This window comes from Xyrauchen texanus, chromosome 13 (genome assembly GCF_025860055.1).
Source record: "Xyrauchen texanus isolate HMW12.3.18 chromosome 13, RBS_HiC_50CHRs, whole genome shotgun sequence".
Taxonomy (NCBI): Eukaryota; Metazoa; Chordata; class Actinopteri; order Cypriniformes; family Catostomidae; genus Xyrauchen; species Xyrauchen texanus.
Window position 1 is genome coordinate 47,623,121 of NC_068288.1, and position 24,176 is coordinate 47,647,296.

A 24,176-nucleotide genomic window follows, 5' to 3' on the forward strand; every position below is an offset into this window, starting at 1 on the left:
CGAGGCGTTGATTGGTTTAGGTGATGAGGACTGACCAGAGAGCACGACCTGGATGGACCTTCCTTCCAGGTAATTCTGTAGCCAAGAATGTAATGGCCCAGTTATGCCTTTAGCAGAAAGCTTATCCAGAAGGCCGTTGTGCCAAACCTGGTCGAACGCTCCTTTTAATGTCTAGTGCAACAATATACACCTCACCTCCTTTGTCTAAGATGTTGTTCCACGTCTGCGATAGAACTGTAAGGAGGTCTGCTGTGCAGTGGTTCGGTTTAAATCCATACTGTTTATTAGAAATTAAATTATGACGGAAGAGGTAGCCCTGGAGCTGTTTATGAACTGAGGATTCCATCACTTTGCTAAGGACTGGAAGGAGGGATATGGGACGATAATTTGTTGGATCTGATTTAGAGTCTCTTATGTATTGGAATCACTCTGGCGTTTTTTCCATTGTTTGGGGAACACGCCATGTGAAAAGAGAATTTGAAAGAGACGACTGAGGGGGCTGGCCAATTCCGCTGCACATTCTCTAAGGACTTTTGTTGGTATTTCATCAGGTCCCGTTGCCTTTGCTGGATCAAGGTTACAAAGAATATTTCTAATGTCTTTGGGTTTGAAGTGCACATTGGCAAAAGAGGATGTTGGTTGCTGGCACTGAGGCAACGAGTGCGCAGATGCATCGGGCAAAGTACACTTCTCTGCAAAGGTTTGACACAAAATGTTAGCCTTTGCACTGGCACAGATGTGGGTGGTACCCCGGTGTTCAATGACCGGGATGTCTGTGAAACCACTTCTGCCTTAAAGTGAATTTACTATGCCCCACCATTTTTTTGAGCTTATTGAGTTGTCTGCAAGTTCATTCCTCAGTTTGGTGTAATACTCCCTTTTTGCCCTCTTTTCAGCTTGATTGAAAACTGCTCTTGCCTTGAGGAACTTCCGTTTCATAGCCGGGTCATCAGAGGTCCGTATGTTGTAATAAAGCTTTCTTTTTACCATGGCTAATCTTCTACACTCTGCGTTGAACCAGGCTTTATCCCCGGGCTTTTTGGTGATGGTCTTGTTGGGAATATATAATGCCATGGCGTCTTGCAGTATGGTGGTAAAGTTTGTTGAGATGATTTCAGGATCTTCATCCTTGAGAATACAGGGCCAGTTAATCGCACTATTAGTGATCCCTGCTACCTCTAGTTAATGCGTTACAGCTTTAACGCGGTTATATTTAACGCGTCACAGCTTTAACGCGGTTATATTTAACGCGTCACAGCTTTAACGCGGTTATATTTAATGCGTCACAGCTTTAATGCAGTTATATTTAACGCGTCACAGCTTTAACGCGGTTATATTTAATGCGTCACAGCTTTAATGCAGTTATATTTAATGCGCTACATATTTAATGCGCTACATCTTTAATGCGGTTATATTTAATGCGTTACAGCTTTATTAAAGTTGAAATAATACAGAAGCAGATCATGTTAATAACTATAAACTCTGAAACGGGCATGTCTCTGTGCGGTCGGTGTCTCTTCTATGAGTCGTGTGAATGAGAGATTGAAACCGGCTGATGCACACTCTGTCACGGGACGCTCATCCCTCGAGCGCACACGCTTAATGCAGCTGGATTATAACATGATGACTCGAGACTTATTGAATCATAATAAATGTGTCACTGTGTGTTTCTGATCCTGAAAAACATCAGCAATACTCCGCTTTATTAATAAGAGTTTAAGTTAAAGATGGATTGAAGTGAACAAAAATGTGAGTCTCGCCCCGTTATACACGCCAACAATATGTGGTTATTTCTTTTTGATTTGGCTTGTTTTCCCAATATAAACATAAAAAACTCATTTAAAACAACGTACATTTACTTCAGCAGCAATACTATAAAGTCTGAATATCTTGTTTTAAGGATTTTTTGCTGTGAATTTCTTCACTGAATAAGTCATTTCCCCCTTTAATTCAGTGAAAGTCATTTAGAAATATTTTTAAAGGATGATTTTGTCCTCTATTGTTAGTAGCACATTTAATACAACCTTATAAGTCGGACACAAGCTGAATAATCGGTTAAGAGATAATGATTAATTGTTGCAATAATCGCTGAATAGTCGAATAATCGTTAGATTAATCGATTATCAAAATCGTTAGTTGCTGCCCTAAATTGCAGATGAACTTTACCATCTCTGGACTAAAGCACACAGCTCTGTTTACAGCAGCATTAGTGTGGGATTATTCACTCCATTTCATCACCATTTCACACTGGTTGCCTTGGAAACACCAATATCAGCTGGTGTACCATTGGTGATCACACACACACACACACACACACACACACACACACGGTCAGGGCCGTCTCATCTCCGTCTGCACGCGTGGATAAAAGCAGCGGTTTCAAAGCGATCGTCTCTGTCAGGAATGGTCAAATGAAGAATGTCTCGTGCTGTATTTCTGCTCCTCTCTAAACCACCTTTGTGTGTTTGCAGTTCAGTTTCACATCGCACATCTGTATGAGATTCAGGTGAGTCCAGCTAAAATCTATCTGCCATTTTACTGAAATTTAGACTTATTTTTATAAATGATTATAATGTATCATGAGATTATGTTAGTGATTTAAGAGTGTGAGCGGTGTAATGTTCGGCTCGTGTTTCCATAGCAACAGGAGAGGGGTTACCGTGGTGTTGAGGCATCCCTTATTCCTCAACATGCACACGTCATTACTTTTAGTTTACCAGTTTCATGCTGTGACAGAGTTTTTCATTCTGACTGATGAATGTTGTTTGTCATCTGACAGAAGAGATACCGCACGGCTAAAGAAGCTTACGAGAGTCTCTTACAGACGGAGAATTTACCTGCACAGGTGAAAGCTGCTACATTACAACAACTGGGTAAGAAAGTCATCAGTGAAAGAAATGGTGGATTTATATATTCAAAATTAAATTAAACTCGATGTTATGTGATCATTTCTATTAATGGCTATAATATTTACAAGGAACATTCTGTTAAAAGTAACTTATATTCTCACAGCATTTGGCACATGCGTTCGGTTGATCATTTGATCGGTCAGTTTAAACACAGTAATAAACTTACAGTAGAAGTCTGATGGTGATCATACTGCACTGGGATAAACTCTTAAATATCACTTTCATCGTTCAGCACATTGATTTTGTGGTAATCAGCAGCATCTGAACAACATTTATTCAGCCCTCTACATTGAGTAAATCACTCGCACATGCAACCAAGTTTACTATGCGACTAAAATATTTTCTGAATAAGCGGGATTCAGCCTCGTCTTTTACAGCGTACTGTGTCTCATAAGCGCCCTGAAAGAACTTATTTGGCTGCGGTGGGTCAATGTATTTTTAATCCTACATTGCACAAATCGGTTGTCGTGATGAACGAGCTGCTCGTGTTCTTTTCAACATCAAAATATCTTTATTTTCGGTTACAAACGTTTTTATTGATCACTAAATAAAAGTATAAAGCTGTTACCGTCCGAGCGCAGTGTTTAGAGCAATCTGTCCCGGGGAGAGTGGAAGGATTTATAAACTCTTCTATGATTATACAAACTCACGTGCGAGAGATTAAAGAATTGAACTAATAGGCTTGTGCCGCATCTATAAGGGGTTAGTAAAAAAAATTAAAATAAATTTTGCATATTAGTTTTGACATGGTAGCACTTAAGTAATTGTTGTATTATTAATTCCATTTTCATTAGGCTCAACCATGTGAATATTTTGTTAAAAATGTTTGAAATTTCAAACAGCTTTTTATTATTATTAAAAATGCAATTTCATTGCATCCATATAAACTGATAGAATGTGAAATTTGTACACAAGCTAAAATAAAATGTACAATCTCGGATACTATATGACATGAAATCATATATATGAAAACTGTATTTTATTTCATGCTGCTTTCTCGTTTTTTAATCTTTTGTTTTATTATTTATTATTACGCTTACACATCGTCAAAAGTCTGTTAAAGCAAAAATGTACTAGCCAGTGGCGATTCCTTAACCAGTGTGTCCGTAGAGGGTTGGTTGGGAAATGTTAATTCTGTCATGTTTTTCTCACTCTAATGTCGCTCCAAACCTGTATGACTTCCTCGAACCACTAAAGGATAAATGTGAGAAATATTCACAAGTCTTTTGCCATATAATGAGAGTTGTGACTCCAGGCTGTGACGCTTGACGGACACACATGCCTCATGCACCATATTAAAAGTCTTCTGAAGGCAAACGATCACTTTGTGACAGACTGAAATTTAAATGATCGTCTCTCAATGTAAAGAGTTTGTGGCCCAAATCAAACATGGTGACATTAATAACTTCAAACGTCATTGGGGATTTTTTGTCTTGTAAGTCACTTTGGATAAAAGTGTCTGCCAAATGCATAAATGTAAATGCCTAGTAAGCGACATAAGCGGTTGCATTGGGCCTCCGCGACCACCAGGGGGCCCCTATCGCGGGGTCTATGTGGCTAAATACTGAATAGTATAGTTGAGCAGTGCCGTCAGATTTAGTGTCTCTTCCAAAAGATGCTACAACTGTGTCCAAACTCCAAAGGGTCCCGTAAATACAACCATTTAACTTCAGGTGTGTCATTATCATGGTTTGTGCTCAAAAAGGGGGCGTTCATCAACAGGTTAAGGGTTTCTTTTCACCCTGCAGTCGAGCATTTCTGCACATGCACATTATTTATTTATTTTGTGTTACTGTTTCTGCCTTTCTTGGTGCTGCATTATTATTATGATGGAGCACAAACCTGTCACGGTATGAAATGCGGCAATATTAGATCCCTCCAATGTCACGCCCTTGCCATGCTGCAAGGTTTTTTGTTTTTATCCTCTTTTCTCCCGATTTTGTAACGCCCAATTCCCGCTACTGAGTAGGTCCTCGTGGTGGCGCGGTTACTCACCTCAATCCAGGTGGCGGAGGACAAGTGTCAGTCGCTCCGCTTCTGAGATTTCTGATCATGTGACTCGTTGTGCATGACACCGCGGAGACTCACAGCATGTGGAGGCTCATGCTACTCTCCACGATCCACACACAACTCACCACACGCCCCATTGAGAGAACCACTAATCACCACCACGAGGAGGTTACCCCATGTGACTCTACCCTCCCTAGCAACCGGGCCAATTTGGTTACCCCATGTGACTCTACCCTCCCTAGCAACCGGCCCCATTTGGTTACCACATGTGATGCTACCCTCCCTAGCAACCGGGACAATTTGGTTACCACATGTGACTCTACCCTCCCTAGCAACCGGGCCAATTTGGTTACCCCATGTGACTCTACCCTCCCTAGCAACCGGGCCAATTTGGTTACCCCATGTGACTCTACCCTCCCTAGCAACCGGGCCAATTTGATTACCCCATGTGACTCTACCCTCCCTAGCAACCGGGCCAATTTGGTTACCCCATGTGACTCTACCCTCCCTAGCAACCGGGCCAATTTGGTTACCCCATGTGACTCTACCCTCCCTAGCAACCGGGCCAATTTGAATAGTGATTTATGTAGTAAAATCTGAATGAACAAACTGTCACAAGAAATATTTCAGATCTTGTCTGATAGTCAATATCATATAAGGTTGATTTTGATTTTATTTCGATGGATCGTTCAGTCTTACACAATGCAATAGAAAAACATGTTTTGCGTTATTTGCATTTGTTCAAAACATGGGTATCATGCTGTGGCGCTGGAGATTCAGTAGCAGCGAAGCACCTCTGCTGACTAGCGGTGCAGGAAACACACAGATTTATTTGACTTCTGTAGAAGTTATACCTGTACTAATAAATAGCTGATAGTTTTGCATTTTTAAGTTGTTTACTTATGAATAAAAGAACTTGTTTGATTGTGCAGTTTAAGCTTTGTTCTAGATGTCTGGTGTACCAGTAGGTAGGGTGACCCCATTTTTTGAATCTGCATAGGCATCATAGCATCATCGTGCCAACCTGTGCCATATTTGGCATAATTGATTTGGGTGCTGCAGTTGGGAGTTGAACAATGATTTGATTTGAGTCAATAGTGATTTTTTTCCTTTCAGTCTGTTCATCGCACAAAATTATTGTCATACAGGTATGGTGCAACATTATGGTAAATAATTATTATTTATGCATTATAATTAATGTTTTTGGTTAACGATTCCTTTAAGTTGTATTGAAACCAGAGTTTCTTCTAACTCTATCGCAGCTCATGTATCAGATGCACGTTTGAATTCCTCCATCTGTAAACTACAAGTGATATTGTGAAACTGAAGCCATGCTGTCTGTCTGAACTCTCTCAGTGACTCTTATTGAAGCTGTCTGTCATACTATCTGTCTGTCTGTCAGGCTGGATGCATCATACAGTGGAGCAGTTGGGTGATAAAGCAAATAAAGACAGTTATGCTATCCAGTGTCTACAGAAATCTCTGGAAGCAGATCCAAACTCCGGCCAGTCCTGGTATTTCCTCGGCAGGTGAGTTTCTGTTGCTCAGCTGAGACAAAGTGTGTGAAGATGAGGCTGAAATGTGCTGCTACAGTTTGTGTAGATGTCATGTTGATGCTGAAAAGCGCTGCTACAGTTTGTGTAGATGTCATGTTGATGCTGAAATGTGCTGCTGCAGAGCTGCAGTTTGTGTAGATGTCACATTGATGCTGAAATGCGCTGCTACAGTTTGTGTAGATGTCACATTGATGCTGAAATGCGCTGCTACAGTTTGTGTAGATGTCATGTTGATGCTGAAATGCGCTGCTACAGTTTGTGTAGATGTCATGTTGATGCTGAAATGCGCTGCTGCAGTTTGTGTAGATGTCATGTTGATGCTGAAATGCGCTGCTGCAGTTTGTGTAGATGTCATGTTGATGCTGAAATCGTGCTGCTGCAGTTTGTGTAGATGTCATGTTGATGCTGAAATGCGCTGCTGCAGTTTGTGTAGATGTCATGTTGATGCTGAAATGCGCTGCTGCAGTTTGTGTAGATGTCATGTTGATGCTGAAATGCGCTGCTGCAGTTTGTGTAGATGTCATGTTGATGCTGAAATGCGCTGCTGCAGTTTGTGTAGATGTCATGTTGATGCTGAAATGCGCTGCTGCAGTTTGTGTAGATGTCATGTTGATGCTGAAATCGCGCTGCTGCAGTTTGTGTAGATGTCATGTTGATGCTGAAATGCACTGCTGCAGAGCTGCATTTTGTGTAGATGTCATGTTGATGCTGAAATGCGCTGCTGCAGTTTGTGTAGATGTCATGTTGATGCTGAAATGCGCTGCTGCATTTTGTGTAGATGTCATGTTGATGCTGAAATGTGCTGCTGCAGTTTGTGTAGATGTCATGTTGATGCTGAAATGCGCTGCTGCAGAGCTGCATTTTGTGTAGATGTCATGTTGATGCTGAAATGCGCTGCTGCAGTTTGTGTAGATGTCATGTTGATGCTGAAATGCACTGCTGCAGAGCTGCATTTTGTGTAGATGTCATGTTGATGCTGAAATGTGCTGCTGCAGTTTGTGTAGATGTCATGTTGATGCTGAAATGCGCTGCTGCAGAGCTGCATTTTGTGTAGATGTCATGTTGATGCTGAAATGCGCTGCTGCAGTTTGTGTAGATGTCATGTTGATGCTGAAATGCGCTGCTGCAGAGCTGCATTTTGTGTAGATGTCATGTTGATGCTGAAATGCGCTGCTGCAGTTTGTGTAGATGTCATGTTGATGCTGAAATGTGCTGCTGCAGTTTGTGTAGATGTCATGTTGATGCTGAAATGCAGAACTGCAGTTTGTGTAGATGTCATGTTGATGCTGAAATGCACTGCTGCAGAGCTGCATTTTGTGTAGATGTCATGTTGATGCTGAAATGCGCTGCTGCAGTTTGTGTAGATGTCATGTTGATGCTGAAATGTGCTGCTGCAGTTTGTGTAGATGTCATGTTGATGCTGAAATGCGCTGCTGCTGCAGTTTGTGTAGATGTCACGTTGATGCTGAAATGCGCTGCTGCTGCAGTTTGTGTAGATGTCACGTTGATGCTGAAATGTGCTGCTGCAGTTTGTGTAGATGTCACGTTGATGCTGAAATGCGCTGCTGCAGTTTGTGTAGATGTCACGTTGATGCTGAAATGTGCTGCTGCTCTTTGTGTAGATGTCAGGTTGATGCGGAAATGCACTGCTGCAGTTTGTGTAGATGTCACGTTGATGCTGAAATGTGCTGCTGCAGTTTGTGTAGATGTCATGTTGATGCTGAAATGTGCTGCTGCTCTTTGTAGATGTGATGTTGATTCCGAAATGCACTGCTGCAGTTTGTGTAGATGTCACGTTGATGCTGAAATGCACTGCTGCAGTTTGTGTAGATGTCATGTTGATGCTGAAATGCGCTGCTGCAGTTTGTGTAGATGTCATGTTGATGCTGAAATGTGCTGCTGCAGTTTGTGTAGATGTCATGTTGATGCTGAAATGCGCTGCTGCTGCAGTTTGTGTAGATGTCACGTTGATGCTGAAATGCGCTGCTGCAGTTTGTGTAGATGTCACGTTGATGCTGAAATGTGCTGCTGCAGTTTGTGTAGATGTCACGTTGATGCTGAAATGCGCTGCTGCAGTTTGTGTAGATGTCACGTTGATGCTGAAATGTGCTGCTGCTCTTTGTGTAGATGTCAGGTTGATGCGGAAATGCACTGCTGCAGTTTGTGTAGATGTCACGTTGATGCTGAAATGTGCTGCTGCAGTTTGTGTAGATGTCATGTTGATGCTGAAATGTGCTGCTGCTCTTTGTAGATGTGATGTTGATTCCGAAATGCACTGCTGCAGTTTGTGTAGATGTCACGTTGATGCTGAAATGCACTGCTGCAGTTTGTGTAGATGTCATGTTGATGCTGAAATGCCCTGCTGCAGTTTGCAGATGTCATGTTGATGCTGAAATGCACTGTTGCATGTCACGTTGATGCTGAAATGCACTGCTGCAGAACTGCAGTTTGTGTAGATGTCACGTTGATGCTGAAATGCGCTGCTGCAGTTTGTGTAGATGTCATGTTTATGCTGAAATGCACTGCTGCAGTTTGTGTAGATGTCATGTTGATGCTGAAATGTGCTGCTGCTCTTTGTAGATGTGATGTTGATGCTGAAATGCGCTGCTGCGGTAGATGTCATGTTGATGCTGAAATGCACTGCTGCATGTCATGTTGATGCTGAAATGCACTGCTGCAGTTTGTGTAAATGTCACGTTGTTGCTGAAATGCGCTGCTGCGGTTTGTGTAAATGTCACGTTGATGCTGAAATGCCCTGCTGCAGAACTGCAGTTTGTGTAGATGTCATGTTGATTATATGCGCTGGCACAATGCTGCAGTTTGTGCAGTTCTGATGTTGTTGTGCTCTCTCTGTAGGTGCTACTCCAGTATTGGGAAGGTCCAGGATGCGTTCATTTCATACAGACAGTCCATTGATAAATCAGAGGCCAGTGCAGACACATGGTGCTCTATAGGGTACGTATATTTGGCTACAGATTGTTGTGCTATTAATGGTTTTCCCATAATGACGATTCTGTCAACTTTTTATCCTCTTGTCATTTCAAGCCACAATTTTCTTTCTTCTTTAGAACACAAAAGGAGATTTTTAGGAGTCTGAACTTCTGTGTTTCATATACAGAAATACACGTTCCACATACACCGATCAGCCAGATTGGCTTGAATTGATAGTCTACGGTAACTCAGATAACCGCTCTGTATAATTGTGCTGAGAAGAGTAGCGTGTCTGAATGCTGTTCTGACATGCGGGTTGGGACTGTTTTGGTTGGGACTGTTTTGGGACCTACACAATATTAGACTGGTGCTTTTAATGTTGTGGATGATCTGTGCTCATCAAATATGAACATTCTGCTAAAATCTTTGCTAATCTCCTTTTGTGTTCCAAGAATACAAGTCAAGTGGTTTAGAACGACATGAGGGTGAGTAAATGAGGACAGAACTGTATTTATTGGGTGAACTATCCCTTTTAGTGGGCATCCAGACCAACACATTGCCATATTTGCGCATCTGACGCTGGTGCATTGTCATGTTTGTTCCCGTAGCGTGTTGTATCAGCAGCAGAATCAGCCCATGGACGCATTGCAAGCGTACATCTGCGCTGTGCAGTTGGATCACAGTCACGCCGCAGCCTGGATGGACCTGGGCACGCTTTATGAGTCCTGCAACCAGCCGCAGGACGCCATCAAGTGCTACATCAATGCCACACGCAGTAAAACCTGCACCAACACCGCTGCGCTGGCTGCACGCATCAAATACCTGCAGGTAAGAGCGACCGCTAACCTGCTAACAAACGCACACTAAACCCTCCAGACCGACCCATCATAACCCACTGTAGATGTGCGGCGGGTTTATAGTGTGCTCTGCAGGGTACATAGCGCTCGTTTGGGCCTCGGAGCGTTTTGTCTTTGTATGTGGGGATCATGCATGTTCCATGTGTTCAAATATGTTTAATTTCTGTCAATGTTCTTTCACCTTCTTCATTCTTTGTTTGTATGAGTGAGTCAACTGATCATTTATTCATTTCAACTACAAATAAGTTGCACTAATGCAGCCACAGATTTGATTGGCAGTCGTGTGGCGTTCATGCAGCACACGTGAGGCTCTGTTTGAACTGTTGCGCCGCACGATATCACATGGCTGTTTAAATGTCTTTTTCACGCGTTTTCGTCCTAGGCTCAGTTCTGTAACCTCCAACACAATAGTCTACAGAGTAAAAGTAAAATGCTTCCTAGTATTGAGGAAGCGTGGAGTCTCCCAATCCCAGCAGAGCTAACGTCCAGACAGGGCATCCAGAGCGCAGGCACGCAGGTGAGATCTGATAGACACACACCCTTTGACCTTTCACCCCTAGAAATGTCCCGCTACACACACACACACACACACACACACACACACACCGAAACCACGCTCCTGCTCTCATATGATCAGTGATCAGTCTTGCTTTTCCCAAATGGAAAGTCAGGATTGGTGTTTTGCTTTTTTTGGCTAATTGTCTCCATTTCTATAAAACCCAATCTGAAAGTGTTTTTTGTGTCTGGCTGACGGTTGTGTTTGTGATCAGTAGTGTGGTTTCTCTAGACATTCACACTCCTGGGTCAAACGTGTTAAAGTTTTTACTGGCTCTAGATGCCTCCAGAAGAACATTTTAATCACAACTCATTATTAAAAACTATTTTTCACCCAGGGTTGTTTGTGAATGTAATTTAGTTCCTCTAGTGTCTACACAACAAACACTGACTCACTCCGACTTCAGTAGTTTATAGTGTGTGTGTGTGTGTGTGTGTGTGTGTGTGTGTTCATTAAGGACAGTACAATGAGACTTCAGTTCTTCTGTATTCTCTCATTGATACTGACTCACTCATAGTGAATTCTTTATTTAGTTGTTTTGAGTTTTTTCATCTTTTTTCTCAATGTTGTTTGTTTGGGTGGGAGGGCTCATATTTAATTATGTTCCGCCTCTGAAGCAGCTGAAGTCAGAGTTATCGGTCTGTTATCTGATTGTTCTGTATTTTCTGCATTCCTGAAAAGTGTGGTATAAACTTGGGAAGGTTGAATCTGACTAAATGTGTCTACTCCACCTCTCAAACTCCACAGCACCAACAGCCGTGTCATGGACATTTTCTCAGTCCTCGTGTTGTTTGACTCATTCTGAGTTTTAGAGCTGTCAGCAGATCTGCCAAACACGGGTCATATTCAGTCTTTGCCCGTGAAAAGACCCTTTTTAATAGAACCGTTTTACATTGCCTGGAAATAGTTGCTTTATATTCACTTGAATTGCTCCTCCGCTCCAGGTATCTTTGGGACTCGCAGAATATTGAAAATAATTTTCACGATCCGTTTTGTTTGCGGTGACTCGTACAGTGTTTGTTGACGTTTCATGAAAATCAGAAGTTTCCGATCATATTCTCGGCAATATTTACGAAAAGACAAAATGACCTGAAATCATCGTGCTGTGACCAGACAAATCTGTTCTGCCATCGAGCGGAGGTGCTGATGGGGTGCTACACCCCTAATCGCAGTAATTCAGTTCTTGTATCTGTTGTTCATAAAATACAAGCTTTCTAGTTTCTCTTAGTTTTCCTCAGCTGTGTAACTCAAACTCACTAAAGATGGACCGAAACATTCGGTCTTCACTGGGTTTGGTGCTGACATCATCAGTCTCTGTGTTTCTGTCTCTCCTGCGGTTTGTTTCAGGCCTGTAAACCTCATCCAGGGTCATCGGGGGCGTCTCACGGATCTGGTCAGTCACTGCCACCTCACGTGAGCGCGCTGGATCAGGCCGAGGGCCAGACTAGCCCGGCCAAGAGGAAACGGACCGCCAGCCCTGCAAAGGTTTGTGTGAGCGCTCATGAACACATCACTTGTATAATGACATCTGTGTGTTTAATGTTATTAAGTGTGTGTGTGTGTGTGTGTGTGTGTGTGGGTCACTCATCAGAGTTCAGAGTCGTGGAGCAACAATCCAGCACAAACTCCAAACTGGTACCCGTCACCCCAGAAGCTGCAGGTGAGTCTGTTTAAAACACTTTCTTAAAGCTACAGTGTGTCAATTCTGCACCACCTAACAGATGGTCTCAAATACACATTCTTCCATCTTCCATTGCTGGATCCAACAGATATCATTGGTGAAGTCAGTGTGTCCAATCACTCAAACATCAGTGTGTTGAAAGTGTCACAGTATTATTACTTTCAGGAAGTATTCGAACATTGAAACAATGTTTTAGTTGAGTATTATGAGCGCCTCTCCACATCCTGTGACATGATGTCATGATTCAGTACATTATGTCACGTCGCATTATCATAACTGAGACAAAGCCTCTTTACCACCATCGGGCGGTTCTGAGTGCAGGGCACAACGGGACGGTAGTATTTCCACTTAAAGGGAGAGTTCACCAAAAAATGAATTGTTTACACACCCCTGTGTTGTCACACAAAGGAAGATATTGTGATAATGTTGTGTGATGTCATACAGTGGTGGTTTATGGTGACCCTCTTCCAGATTCAAAAGAACACAAAAGTATAATTCATAATAAACGTTTCATGAGACTCATGATTGTTATGAAGCACACGATGAGCTTTGGTGAGAAACAAACTGAAATTGAATGTATTTTTTAGTAAAACCGTTGACCTGTGCGCATTCAGATCTGAGACTCGATCTGGGCCGGACTTCTTGTCGCGGTTAGCGGTCTGTAATCCACCATTGTCCACGTGCTGGTTGAATGGTTTTAGTACGTGGCGAGTCACATTGTCAATTTGGAAATGGCAAGGTTACTTATAGCGCTTTTAGTTGTTTCTATCTCGCCAATATTTGGGTGAAGTTAATGACCCCATTTCCTGCTGGTATTGAGATGCATTCGGGTGATCCAATCACATGAGGTCAGCACTAAATACAGGTCTAAACAGGCTTTAAACGTTTGGTGATTGGATCACAAAACTCACATGAAAGTGTTCAAAAACGCATTTGCATTAAATTTGATGTGTAAACGTTAATCCGTCCTGATGTGTCCCGGCAGCAGCGACCTGTCAATCAAGAGTTTCAACTTTGTCCATTACGAGTGTTTAAAAGGAAATAGCGATCAGAGATGTACACATCTTCATCGGTCTGAAATCAAGGTGCACACACATCTGCAGCTCCGGTTAATACACGACAATAATGGACAATTCTGCTCGAATGTTGATTTTGTGCTTGGATTCAATTCCAGCTCCCCTTCAAATCCCATCACAAGTGTTCACAGGAGATGCATTTGAAGGTGTCTCACCTGACCACATGTGATCGGATCACCCGAGACGCATCTTTATTCCAGGTGTAAACGGGTCAACACAATATAGTGTTTAGTGGATCTTCATGATGTTATATCCTTTATAGCTGTCTGTGTTCATGTCCAGTGTCATACACAAGCTCTCATGACGATAAACCTCTTTTCCTCTCTGCGACGTGAGTCGTGGCTTTCTGTGTATTCAGTAAAATCAGGGAGAAAGCAGTCCTTAAAACTGGAATATGCGATCATCCTGCATAGCGCCCTCGCTCCAATGTTTACATCTCACGCATCGCCAACAGACGGATCTGACACGTGCGTTCTGCTGATTTCACTGCACCACAGTGGAAAAAGAAACCGTAACATGCTAGCTGGCCCGGATCAGCACGGAACGGTTTAGCAGCAAGAACTGTTCAGTCCAACGGTGGAAAAGCCCCTCACGCCTCACACGCGTGTCTGATCACATGGTGAAATGCTGCGCTCAAGAGTTCTGCTGCTTCATTATTGAACTGTAGGATGAGTTCAATAAAACTAATGAAGCAGGATCTAAAATATTGAGACACAATCATGAGAACAAGCATTGTGATGTATCCTGCTTTATAGTGCTCACTGATGAGTGTTTATCAGTTTATTCACTGAGTGTCTGTCTGTCGCTCTCTCTCTCTCTCTCTCTCTGTCTGTCCCTCTCTCTCTTTGTCTGTCTGTCTCTGTGTCTTTCTCTCCCTCCCCCTCTGTCTCTCTGTCCCTCTCTCTCTTTGTCTGTCTGTCTCTGTGTCTCTCTCTCCCTCCCCCTCTGTCTCTCTGTCGCTCTCTCTCTCTGTCGCTCTCTCTCTCTGTCTCTCTCCATCTCTCCATCTCTCTCTCTGTCTGTCTGTCTCTGTGTCTCTCTCTCCCTCCCCCTCTGTCTCTGTTCCTGTCTGTCTGTCGCTCTCTCTCTCTCTCTGTCGCTCTCTCTCTCTCTCTGCTCTCTCTCTCTCTCTCTGTCTGTCTGTCTCTGTGTCTCTCTCTCCCTCCCCCTCTGTCTCTGTTCCTGTCTGTCTGTTGCTCTCTCTCTCTCTGTCGCTCTCTCTCTGTCTCTCTCTCTCTCTCTCTCTCTCTCTCTCTCAGATTCAGATTCAAATAGCTTTATTGACATGGTGAAAGAAATCTTTACATTGCCAAAGCATTCATAACAATATACAATACAAATAAGTAAATAATTATAAAATAAAAATATATATTTTTTTTTTACATGGAAGTAAACATAGCAATAAAAATGTTTAATTTTCTAATAGTTATAATAGTGTCTCTAGGCGTATGGTTGGTAGCTCTGTCCTGCAGGAGGCTCTTTCTTCGTGACAGGACCTCACGCACAGGCTTGAGCTCGCTGGGCTTTCTCCTAGCAGGAGTGGGAGTTTGTCCATATTTGATTTTTGGTGGAAGTCTTTCTGATAGGTTGTAAAAAGGGGATAGAAAGTGTCTCTAATGTTTGTATAATTGGGGCAGGATGTCAAAAATTGTAGTTCTGTTTCCACTTGGTTCTCTGTGCAGTGAGGACACAGTCGCTCTTCCTTTGGCAGCCAGGTCTGTCTGTGTCTGCCTGTCTCTCTCTCTGTCTGTCTGTGTCTGCCTGTCTCTCTCTCTCTCTGTCTGTCTGTGTCTGCCTGTCTCTCCCTGTCTGTCTGTCTGTGTCTGCCTGTCTCTCTCTCTGTCTGTCTGTCTGTCTGTGTCTGCCTGTCTCTCTCTCTCTCTGTCTGTCTGTGTCTGCCTGTCTCTCTCTGTCTGTCTGTCTGTGTCTGCCTGTCTCTCTCTCTGTCTGTCTGTCTGTCTGTGTCTGCCTGTCTCTCTGTCTGTCTGTCTGTCTGTGTCTGCCTGTCTCTCTCTCTCTCTGTCTGTCTGTCTGTGTCTGCCTGTCTCTCTCTGTCTGTCTGTGTCTGCCTGTCTCTCTCTCTCTCTCTGTCTGTCTGTCTGTGTCTGCCTGTCTCTCTCTCTGTCTGTCTGTGTTTGCCTGTCTCTATGCTCAGTGTGTGTTCACTGAGTCTGTACATGCTCAGGACTTTCCTCAGTTTAGGGTCGCTCACTTTATTCAGGTATCCTGCCAATTCATATTTTCTGTTTAGGGCCAAATAGCATTCCAGTTTACTCTGTGTGGCTGTTGCGTCTGTCCAATGTTTGAGGTATTTCTCTTCTTGTGTTTTAATTGTTTGGTTTGGTCTGGCTATGTTTTTATTGTCAGTTTGTGACGTCAGCTATAAGACCAATCGGCCGAGGGCGTTCTTCTCTGGCTTCAGCTCTTGGTAGGACAGGGCTTTGTGATGGAGGGTCTGTTCATCGCTATTTTATAAGTGGGCATGGAATTTAATGGCTCTTTTTTTAATCGTTATTACAAGGGGGTATAATCCTAATTCTGCTCTACAGGCATTAATTGGGGTTTTGCGCTGAACTCGTAGCATGATTTTGCACAGCTCGGTCTGCAGAGTCTCTATTGGGTGTTTGTCCCATTTAGTGAACTCTTGGTCTGTGAGTGGACCCCAGACTTCACACCCGTACAGCGCGATGGGCTCTATTACAGTTTTTATTATTTTTAGCCAGATTCTGATTGGGATGTCAATTTGGATATTTCTTTTAATAGCATAAGAAGCTCTCCGTGCCTTGTCTCAATTCGTTTACAGCTTTTTTTAAATGTCCTGTGTTGCTAATATTTATGCCAAGGTAAGTGTAGTCCTGCGTGTGTGTGTTCGATGAGCATGTTGTTCGGCGGCTGGGTCTTTTTTGGAAAATCATTATTTTTGTCTTTTTGGGGTTAACTGACAGGGCCCATGACTGACAGAAGCTGTGCAGGAGGTCTAGATGCTGCTGTAGACCCTCTTTAGTGGGAGACAGCAGCACCAGATCATCAGCAAACAGAAGGCATCTGACTTCAGTGTCCAGTAGAGTAAGGCCAGGTGCTGTAGACTGATCCAGAGCCCTCGCTAGCTCATTTATGTAGATATTGAACAGCGTGGGACTTAAGCTGCAGCCCTGTCTCACTCCACGACTCTGAGGGAGGAATTCTGTGTGTTTGTTACCAATTTTAACTGCAAATTTGTTGTTTGTGTACATTGATTTGATGATGTCATATGTTTTTCCTCCAATGCCGCACTGGATTAATTGAAGAAAAAGACCTTCATGCCAAATGGAGTCAAAAGCATGAGAAAATGTTACTTTTGTTTTGGTTAATTTGCTTATCGACTAAGGTATGGAGAGTGTATATATGGTCTGATGTGCGATATTTTGGTTGGAAGCCAATTTGACACTTGCTCAGGACATTTCTGTCTCTGAGAAAATGGGCTAGTCTGCTGTTTAGGATGTTGCAGAAGAGTTTGCCTAGGTTGCTGTTTACACATATACCACGGTAGTTATTAGGGTCAAATCTGTCTCCGTTTTTATGGATTGGGGTAATAAGACCTTTGTTCCAAATGTTGGGGAATATACCTAAACTCAGGATGATATTGAAGAGCTTGAGAATGGCTAATTTGAATTTGTGGTCTGTGTATTTAATCATTTCATTTAGGATACCATCGACACCACAGGCCATTTGCAATTTCAGGGTTTGGATTTTGTCTAATAGTTCGGTTAGTGTAATTGGGGAGTCTAATGCTACGTTCACACTGGACGCGAATAGCGCGTCAAATTCACGCCTACCGCGTCTAGTTATACGCTTGACCACTTTGAATCCGTTCGCGCGTCAAGAGCGAAATTGACGCACGTAAAAAACAAAAGTTTGAAGCGAAATTTACGCGCGTCGGAGGCGAAATCCGATGAAACTCCGGAGGCGAAACCCGTTGACAGCTATCTTTTTACAAGATGGCTGATGTTGATCGAGCATTCGTGGAGAGAGTCACCGCTCTGTATTTGCTCTGGAGAGCAGAACAGCGGCGTATGGGTCGTCGTCGCCGTACTTGGGTCCACCAGCGAGGCGGGACATGCTGGAGAGGAGCCACTGCCAGGTCTGGGTCGGGTTGCGGCCAACAACTCCTCCAGAGAGGCACTCCGGGTGAGGGATGTCTTCATGGCACACTTCTCGTGGAGGGAGCAGTACCATGGGAGCCGGCGGAGTAGCGTTTGAAGTCCTCCTCATGACTTCCCCACAGCGGCTCTTTTAAGAGCCACCCACAAACCTATAAAGAGCTAAACTATCTAAAAATAGTCCATTATTATTATATTTTGTATTTTTTTTCCCAGGTTGTCAGCCCCGGTTCCAGGATGTCAGGTCCACAACATGCACATTTATTAAGTTGAGACTTTTTAAAAATGTCAGGTTTTCCATGGTAGTATATCAGGTTAAATTATTTATTTTTGTTTTGATGATAAATGGAGCCAGCCTCCAAAAGTAATTAACCTGTCCTGTGTTTTTTTCCTTATTAACGCGCCAGACGCTCAATTCGCGCCATTCGCGCGAATGAGCCGTATTCGCGTGTACCGCGCCGCGCTCTACGCCTCAGTCGCGCCGCAGGAATTTTTTACGTGCGTAACGCGTCTTTGCATTGACTTAACATTGAAATCACTCGCGCCTGACGCGCTATTCGCGTCCGGTGTGAACGCAGCATAAGGGGTTCTGGTAGTCTTTGATGGTTGATTCTAAAACCCTTAGTTTGTCATAAAGGGCATTTTGTTCCTGATTTTTGTTTACATTATTAAAGAGGTTGGAGAAGTGGTTAATCCAAACATCTCCATTCTGGATAGCTAGTTCTTGATGGTAGGATTTGTTTAGTGTGTTCCAGTGTTTCCAGAACTGGTCGGATTCTAAGGAGTTGAATTTTTGTGTTTTGTTCTTTTTTCTTTCTTAAAGTATTCCTATATTGTTTAAGTTTTTCGTGATAGAGATGACGGATGTTCTCATTGTCAGCATCTCTGAGTTTCTGGTTGGATAGGATTCTTAATTCTTTCCTAAGTTTTTTGCAGTCATTGTCAAACCATTTCTCAGTGGCATGTGGTCTTTTTGGTTTTCTTTTTGTGGTTTTTAAGTTGGATAATGTTGCTGATACCTCAAATATTCTGTTCAGCTTGTCTGCTGCTAGGTTTGTACCTTCACTATTGTGCGGGAAAGGAGTGGCAAGGAATTGATCTAATAGGGCTTGAATTTTCGGTTGACTAATTGTACTTAGATATGTATCTTTACTGTTTTGTTTCCATCTATACATGTTTCTGAGTGGAGCTGGGTTTGTTTAGATGCTTCTTGGTTGGGCATTGCTCTGTTTAAGTAGAGGGTTATTTTACTGTGGTCTGACAGGGGGTTTAGTTGGCTGACTGTGAACCCTCTGAGGGAGTTTGGGTTAAGGTCTGTCAGGAAATAGTCGACTGTACTGCTACCGAAAGATGAGCTGTAGGTGTATCTACCGTAGGAGTCTCCTCGAAGCCTGCCATTGACTAGGAACAGACCTAGTGTGCGACACAGATGAAGAAGATGTGTTCCGCTTTTGTTTGTTGTTTTATCATAATTGTGTCTCTGTGCTTGGATGCGATGGACTGGCGACCTGTCCAGGGTGTCCCCCGCCTTTCACCCAATGTTAGCTGGGATAGGCTCCAGCCCCCCGCGACCCTGTACACAGGATAAGCGGTTGACGATGGATGGATGGATGTGTCTCTGTGCTTGTATAGGTGTGGGGAGGGCATCTCCTCCAGGCAGGTGTTTGTCCCCCTGAGAGTTCAGTGTGTCCAGTTCTTCACCTGTTCTGGCATTCAGGTCTCCACAGAGCAGTACATTTCCCTGTGACTGGAAGTAATTAATGTCTACTTCAAGAATGGAGAAACTGTCTTCATTAAAATATGGAGACTCTGCTGGAGGGATATAAGTGGCACACAGGAGGATGTTTTTCTCTGTTGCGGTGACTGTCTTATTAATTTCTAACCATGTGTAGAATTGTCCTGTTTTAGCTACTTTGATGGCATGGGCAAGATTTGATCTGTACCAAATAAGCATGCCTCCTGAGTCTCTTCCTTGTGTCACTCCAGGCAGTTTAATGGATGGGATGATGAGTTCTCTGTAGCCTTTGGGGCAGCCGGTGGGTCCATCTCCTCTGCTCCATGTCTCCTGCAGGATGATGATGTCTGAGTTGTTGATTTCTGAGTTGAAATCAAAATCACAATCAAAATCCTGCTCCACCGGTTCCTCTGATGAGCTGAACTCGCTGTGCTGTGCTCCTCTGTCCTGCCTCAGTTCACTTATTTCCATCCTCATTGCTGTTAGTTGGGCCTTGTGTAACTCAGTCTGTTGTAAGAACCGTGTTTCCAGTGTCTCTAGCTGAGCCCTGAGCCCCTCTCTCTCCTGCTGGAGCTCCGTCACCTCAGTCTGTAGTGTAGACCACTCTCTCCTGAGGCTGTCCCTATCTCTGTGCTTGGCTGTGGGTCTGTTGCTGGTCTGGTCTGTTGTCTGAACTGTTTGCAGGGAGAAGATCATCTCCTTGAGCTTGACCATTTCTCCCTCTAGCTCTGAATCTCTCCCTCATGTCAGTGCAATAGCAGTGTGGATGGGGGTCTTTGGTCTGTTCTGTGCTCGAAGGGTCTCTGTGTTCTGTCTGATCCTCGTCTGTGTGGAAGGTGTGGAAGACTGACTCCTCAGGAGGGATAAGTTGGTTGCTGGTAGTGGTCTCTTTCTGTGCTCTGTCTTTGATGCAGAGGAAGTCTTGTTCAAAGAGACCATTTATGCTTTTTACCACCACTATACCCGTGGTTTTGTAGATATTTACGGTCGTGGTGGTTGTGTCTTCCTTGTTTCTTATTTTTAGCTGGAAACCCCCGCAGATGCCTTTTCTTTCAGCAGAGGGGTAGTGTGCAGTGATGGCCTTGTGCCATGCATAGGGCTTGTTGGTATAAAATATCAGGTTACTTATGCTGCCATCTTTATGTAGGTCTGCAAAAAGGGTTTCTGGGTTGTCTGTCAGTCTTTTTTGTTTTTGTAGACTTTCCGTGCCGATTCATTTGTGACATCTTTAGGATAGTGTAGTGGGATGGCCTCCACATATGGGGGTTGTTTAGGCCTGGCGCTGTGGCTGGAGTGTTCAGAACTCTTCTGGGGGCGGGGCCAGGATGATGCACTGGCCATAGTTGATTTAGAATGTAAACATCCAACTGAAATAACTGCCAGTTTTTTGTTTATTTTCTCTCAGTGACAGAAAATTAATAAACAAGCCAAAAAAGCAGGCAAAAATATGACTCACTGATTTTGTGAGAAAAAAAGTTCAAGTTTCAGTTTTGTCCAAAATGTCTCTTTGTGCTGTTCTTCTAAGCAAAAACTTTGTTCAAAATGTCTTTACCTCTCTTCTTTCTTGTAAGTTTTCTTAGTTATGTTGTTTATGTTGCTTGATGTCATCCTTTTCATTATAAATGTCCTCTTCTGTAGAGGGTAATCATGTGATGATCTTCTCTTGAACTTTACTCAGATTCAGATGTGAAAAAATTAAAATAAATAAAAACTGTCCTAATTCAACAAAAACTTTGTCTAGACGTTGTTTTATGTTAAATCTTCTACTTTTCTCTCATTTTGTGGTAAAATTATTCTAATTTCTCTCTCTCCCGCTCTCTCTCAGTTGTTGGAGCAGTTGCGGGTGAATCGTGCAGCTCTGAAGCCTGCGCAGCTGCAGATGTTGGAGCAGTTGGAGGCTCAGCTGTCAGCCATGAATCTGCACCAGCAGCAGGTACGGCAGAACCAGATCGTTCCAGAAACTGTGACATGATTTAAATTCAGTTTTCAGACAGACATTCATTTTTTATTTTTTTTTGTATGGAGGCCCAATCCTGCAAAAATAATAAATAAATAAATGTAATAATAAAAATATAAAGGAATAAATGTCTTGATAAAACTAATATAATTCGTTTTAATAAAATTTATTCCTGAATTTATTATTGTATGACTTTATTCCTTTATTATTTTCTATATTTATTTATTCCCACATATATTTATTTCCATATTTATATTTTCTATGTGCAATATGTAAATGAGGGAGGCGGTCCTTGCGTAGCTCCAGTGCATCATTGGTCGAGAGCTCAATAGCACTTATCGGGAGCAGATGGACATCCCACCTCAGCACCCTCTGACTCTCGCTCGGATTTAGAATATGATCCACATAATTATCATACAAGAGACAGAAATGTAAGAATAAATACAAAAATAAATAAATGTGGGAATATTTAAATATAGAAACAAATACATGTGGGAATAAATAAATGAATGCATAAATAAATAATAATTAAAAAAAATGAGTGAAAGAATAAAAAAGTTTTAAAGAATAAAAATAAAAAGAGAAAATAATAAAGGAAAAAAAGTCATACAAAAAATAACATTCATTAAAAACTAATTATATTTGTTTTATCAAGACATTTATTCCTTTATTTATTTTCTTATTATTACATGTATTTATTTATTACTTTTGCATTTTTTTTTTTTTGTTTGTTTTTACATTTATGTTTCTGACTTTATGCCTGCAGATGCGTCACAGCTCTTCTGGTCAGATTCGACCCTCTCTCACCAACGGCCCCTCAGCCGAGTCGTCACTGCCTGCTCACACCGCTCCTCGCAGCCCCGCCCTGAGACCGCCCTTCCTGCCCAGCCCCGCCCCCCGCCCTGCCCCCCAGCCCTCCCCTTCAGTCGGCAATAATCACACACCAGGAAGCGGAAGTAACAGAGACGTGCCTTACCTGCAGCCCAACACACTACCTCACAACTGCACAAGCCCAGCAGAAGCGTGGAAGAGCCAGCAGCATCTGAACTCCACTCAGGTCCGTTTCTGATGTGCCGTAAGAGGGAAACCGCACTATTGCAGCACTAGGCCGTGATAGTTCGCAAACACGGCTGCAACTGTGGCACATCTGGAAATAAAGCAAAGCAAAAAAGACACCATGTTCGTTATTTACACAAGCGTTGCCGTGGAGATCTGACACAGGAGTAAAGAAACGACCGTTACAGCACATTTAAACGTGATTGCAGTAAAGTGTCTTGACCACCGCAGTGTTTTGATGTATTTCCTACTGAAACAGGAAGTGGGGTGGGGCTTGTAATGGAACAACTCGTCCCATTTTTAAAAACGATATCTGATAGGGTTTAGTTTATATCTCAACACACACACACACCTTTGCTGCTCATCTCGATACCGGCCCTCTTTAACCATAACCTGCTCATAACCTAAAAATGATAGAACACTTGTTCTGTACCTCCCAAGATACTTCTTAAAAATGTCTGCATGAAAAAGATTCAACTCCAGCCATTTCCTCCATGTCTGACTTGTTTACATCAAGACCAGTCACGTGCATTTAGAGAATAAATGGGTTCAACTCTGATTTCATGCTGGCTTAAAGGGGCAGTTCACCCAAAAATTTAACTTCTGTCATCATTTACTAACCCTCATGATAACCCATATATGTGTGACTTTTATTCTTTCTAGAAGAATATTTCAGCTCTGTAGGTCCATACAATGCAAGTGAATGGTGACCAGAACTTTGAAGCTCCAAAAAGAAGTGAATATGATAGGTGTAGGTGAGAAACAGTTCAAAATTGAACTCCTTGTTCACTTCCATTGCAGTCTCTAGGCACCATAATGATTTCAAGCTTGATTACACTTCCTAGTGCTTGATGCATAAGCAGAACTCTAGATGGCGCTATAGAAAGTATAATTGATTTTCAAATTATAATCGCCACAGAGACTGCTGTCAAGATGTACATTGAACAAGGATTTAAATATCCATATGTTTCTCACCTACACCTATCATATCATAACTCCTCTGAAGACATGGATTAAACCACTGGATTACTTTTATGCTGCATTTATGTGCTTTTTGGAGCTTCAAAGTTCTGGTCACCATTCACTTGCATTGTATGGACCTACAGAGCTGAAATATTCTTCTAAAAATCTTCATTTGTGTTCTACAGAAGAAAGTCACACACATCTGGGACAGCATGAGGGTGAGTAAATTATTTTTTTACGTGTACTGTCCCTTTAAGATCAGTGTTTCACAATAAAGCGCTTTCTGTAGTGTTGACTGCATTCATCAAGCTCAATTATTCCACCGGGTTACCAGAGATATTGTAAGAGAGATATGAAACATAATAATTGTATTTAATTGTAAATATAGATTTATGAATAAATTAGCCACATTTTGTGAGCCTCATATAAAATAAAATGGCTCAAAGTGTTTAGTTTGACATTTTCTGAAGGTCACGCACCTCCTACCACTGACCAGCATTGAAAAGAAACAAATATTGATATTTTTAAGTGTTTTGAAGCCGTATTGTGTACTCCATTAATATATATTATTCAATATTGTTGCCTGGCAACAGAGCTTGAAATCAGGGTTTGCTTTATTTGGTGCTGATGCGTAACGATTGATAAAGAACTACACAATGTTTTATAGCAGTTGACAATGTGTTCATATGGACTTTGAGGTGGGAAGACACCGTATATGACACAAACCCCCTTGTGTGTCGGTGGCGTTAT

At 42.5% G+C, this 24,176-nt stretch overlaps 1 protein-coding gene across 3 annotated transcripts in view; it reads left to right on the forward strand.

Annotated features, from left to right (window-relative positions):
• Positions 1–24,176, forward strand: part of LOC127653577 (lysine-specific demethylase 6A-like) — a 58,358-nt gene that overhangs the window by 24,345 nt on the left and 9,837 nt on the right. The window contains exons 8-17 of one of the 3 annotated variants that reach the window (XM_052140293.1): positions 2,472–2,506; positions 2,780–2,873; positions 6,322–6,448; positions 9,332–9,430; positions 10,015–10,234; positions 10,646–10,780; positions 12,167–12,304; positions 12,411–12,479; positions 21,276–21,383; positions 22,174–22,464. In XM_052140293.1, the coding sequence (XP_051996253.1) occupies positions 2,472–2,506; positions 2,780–2,873; positions 6,322–6,448; positions 9,332–9,430; positions 10,015–10,234; positions 10,646–10,780; positions 12,167–12,304; positions 12,411–12,479; positions 21,276–21,383; positions 22,174–22,464 (1,316 nt within the window). The remainder of the gene's footprint in view (positions 1–2,471; positions 2,507–2,779; positions 2,874–6,321; positions 6,449–9,331; positions 9,431–10,014; positions 10,235–10,645; positions 10,781–12,166; positions 12,305–12,410; positions 12,480–21,275; positions 21,384–22,173; positions 22,465–24,176) is intronic. The other 2 variants (XM_052140295.1, XM_052140294.1) reach the window with 2 other exon arrangements.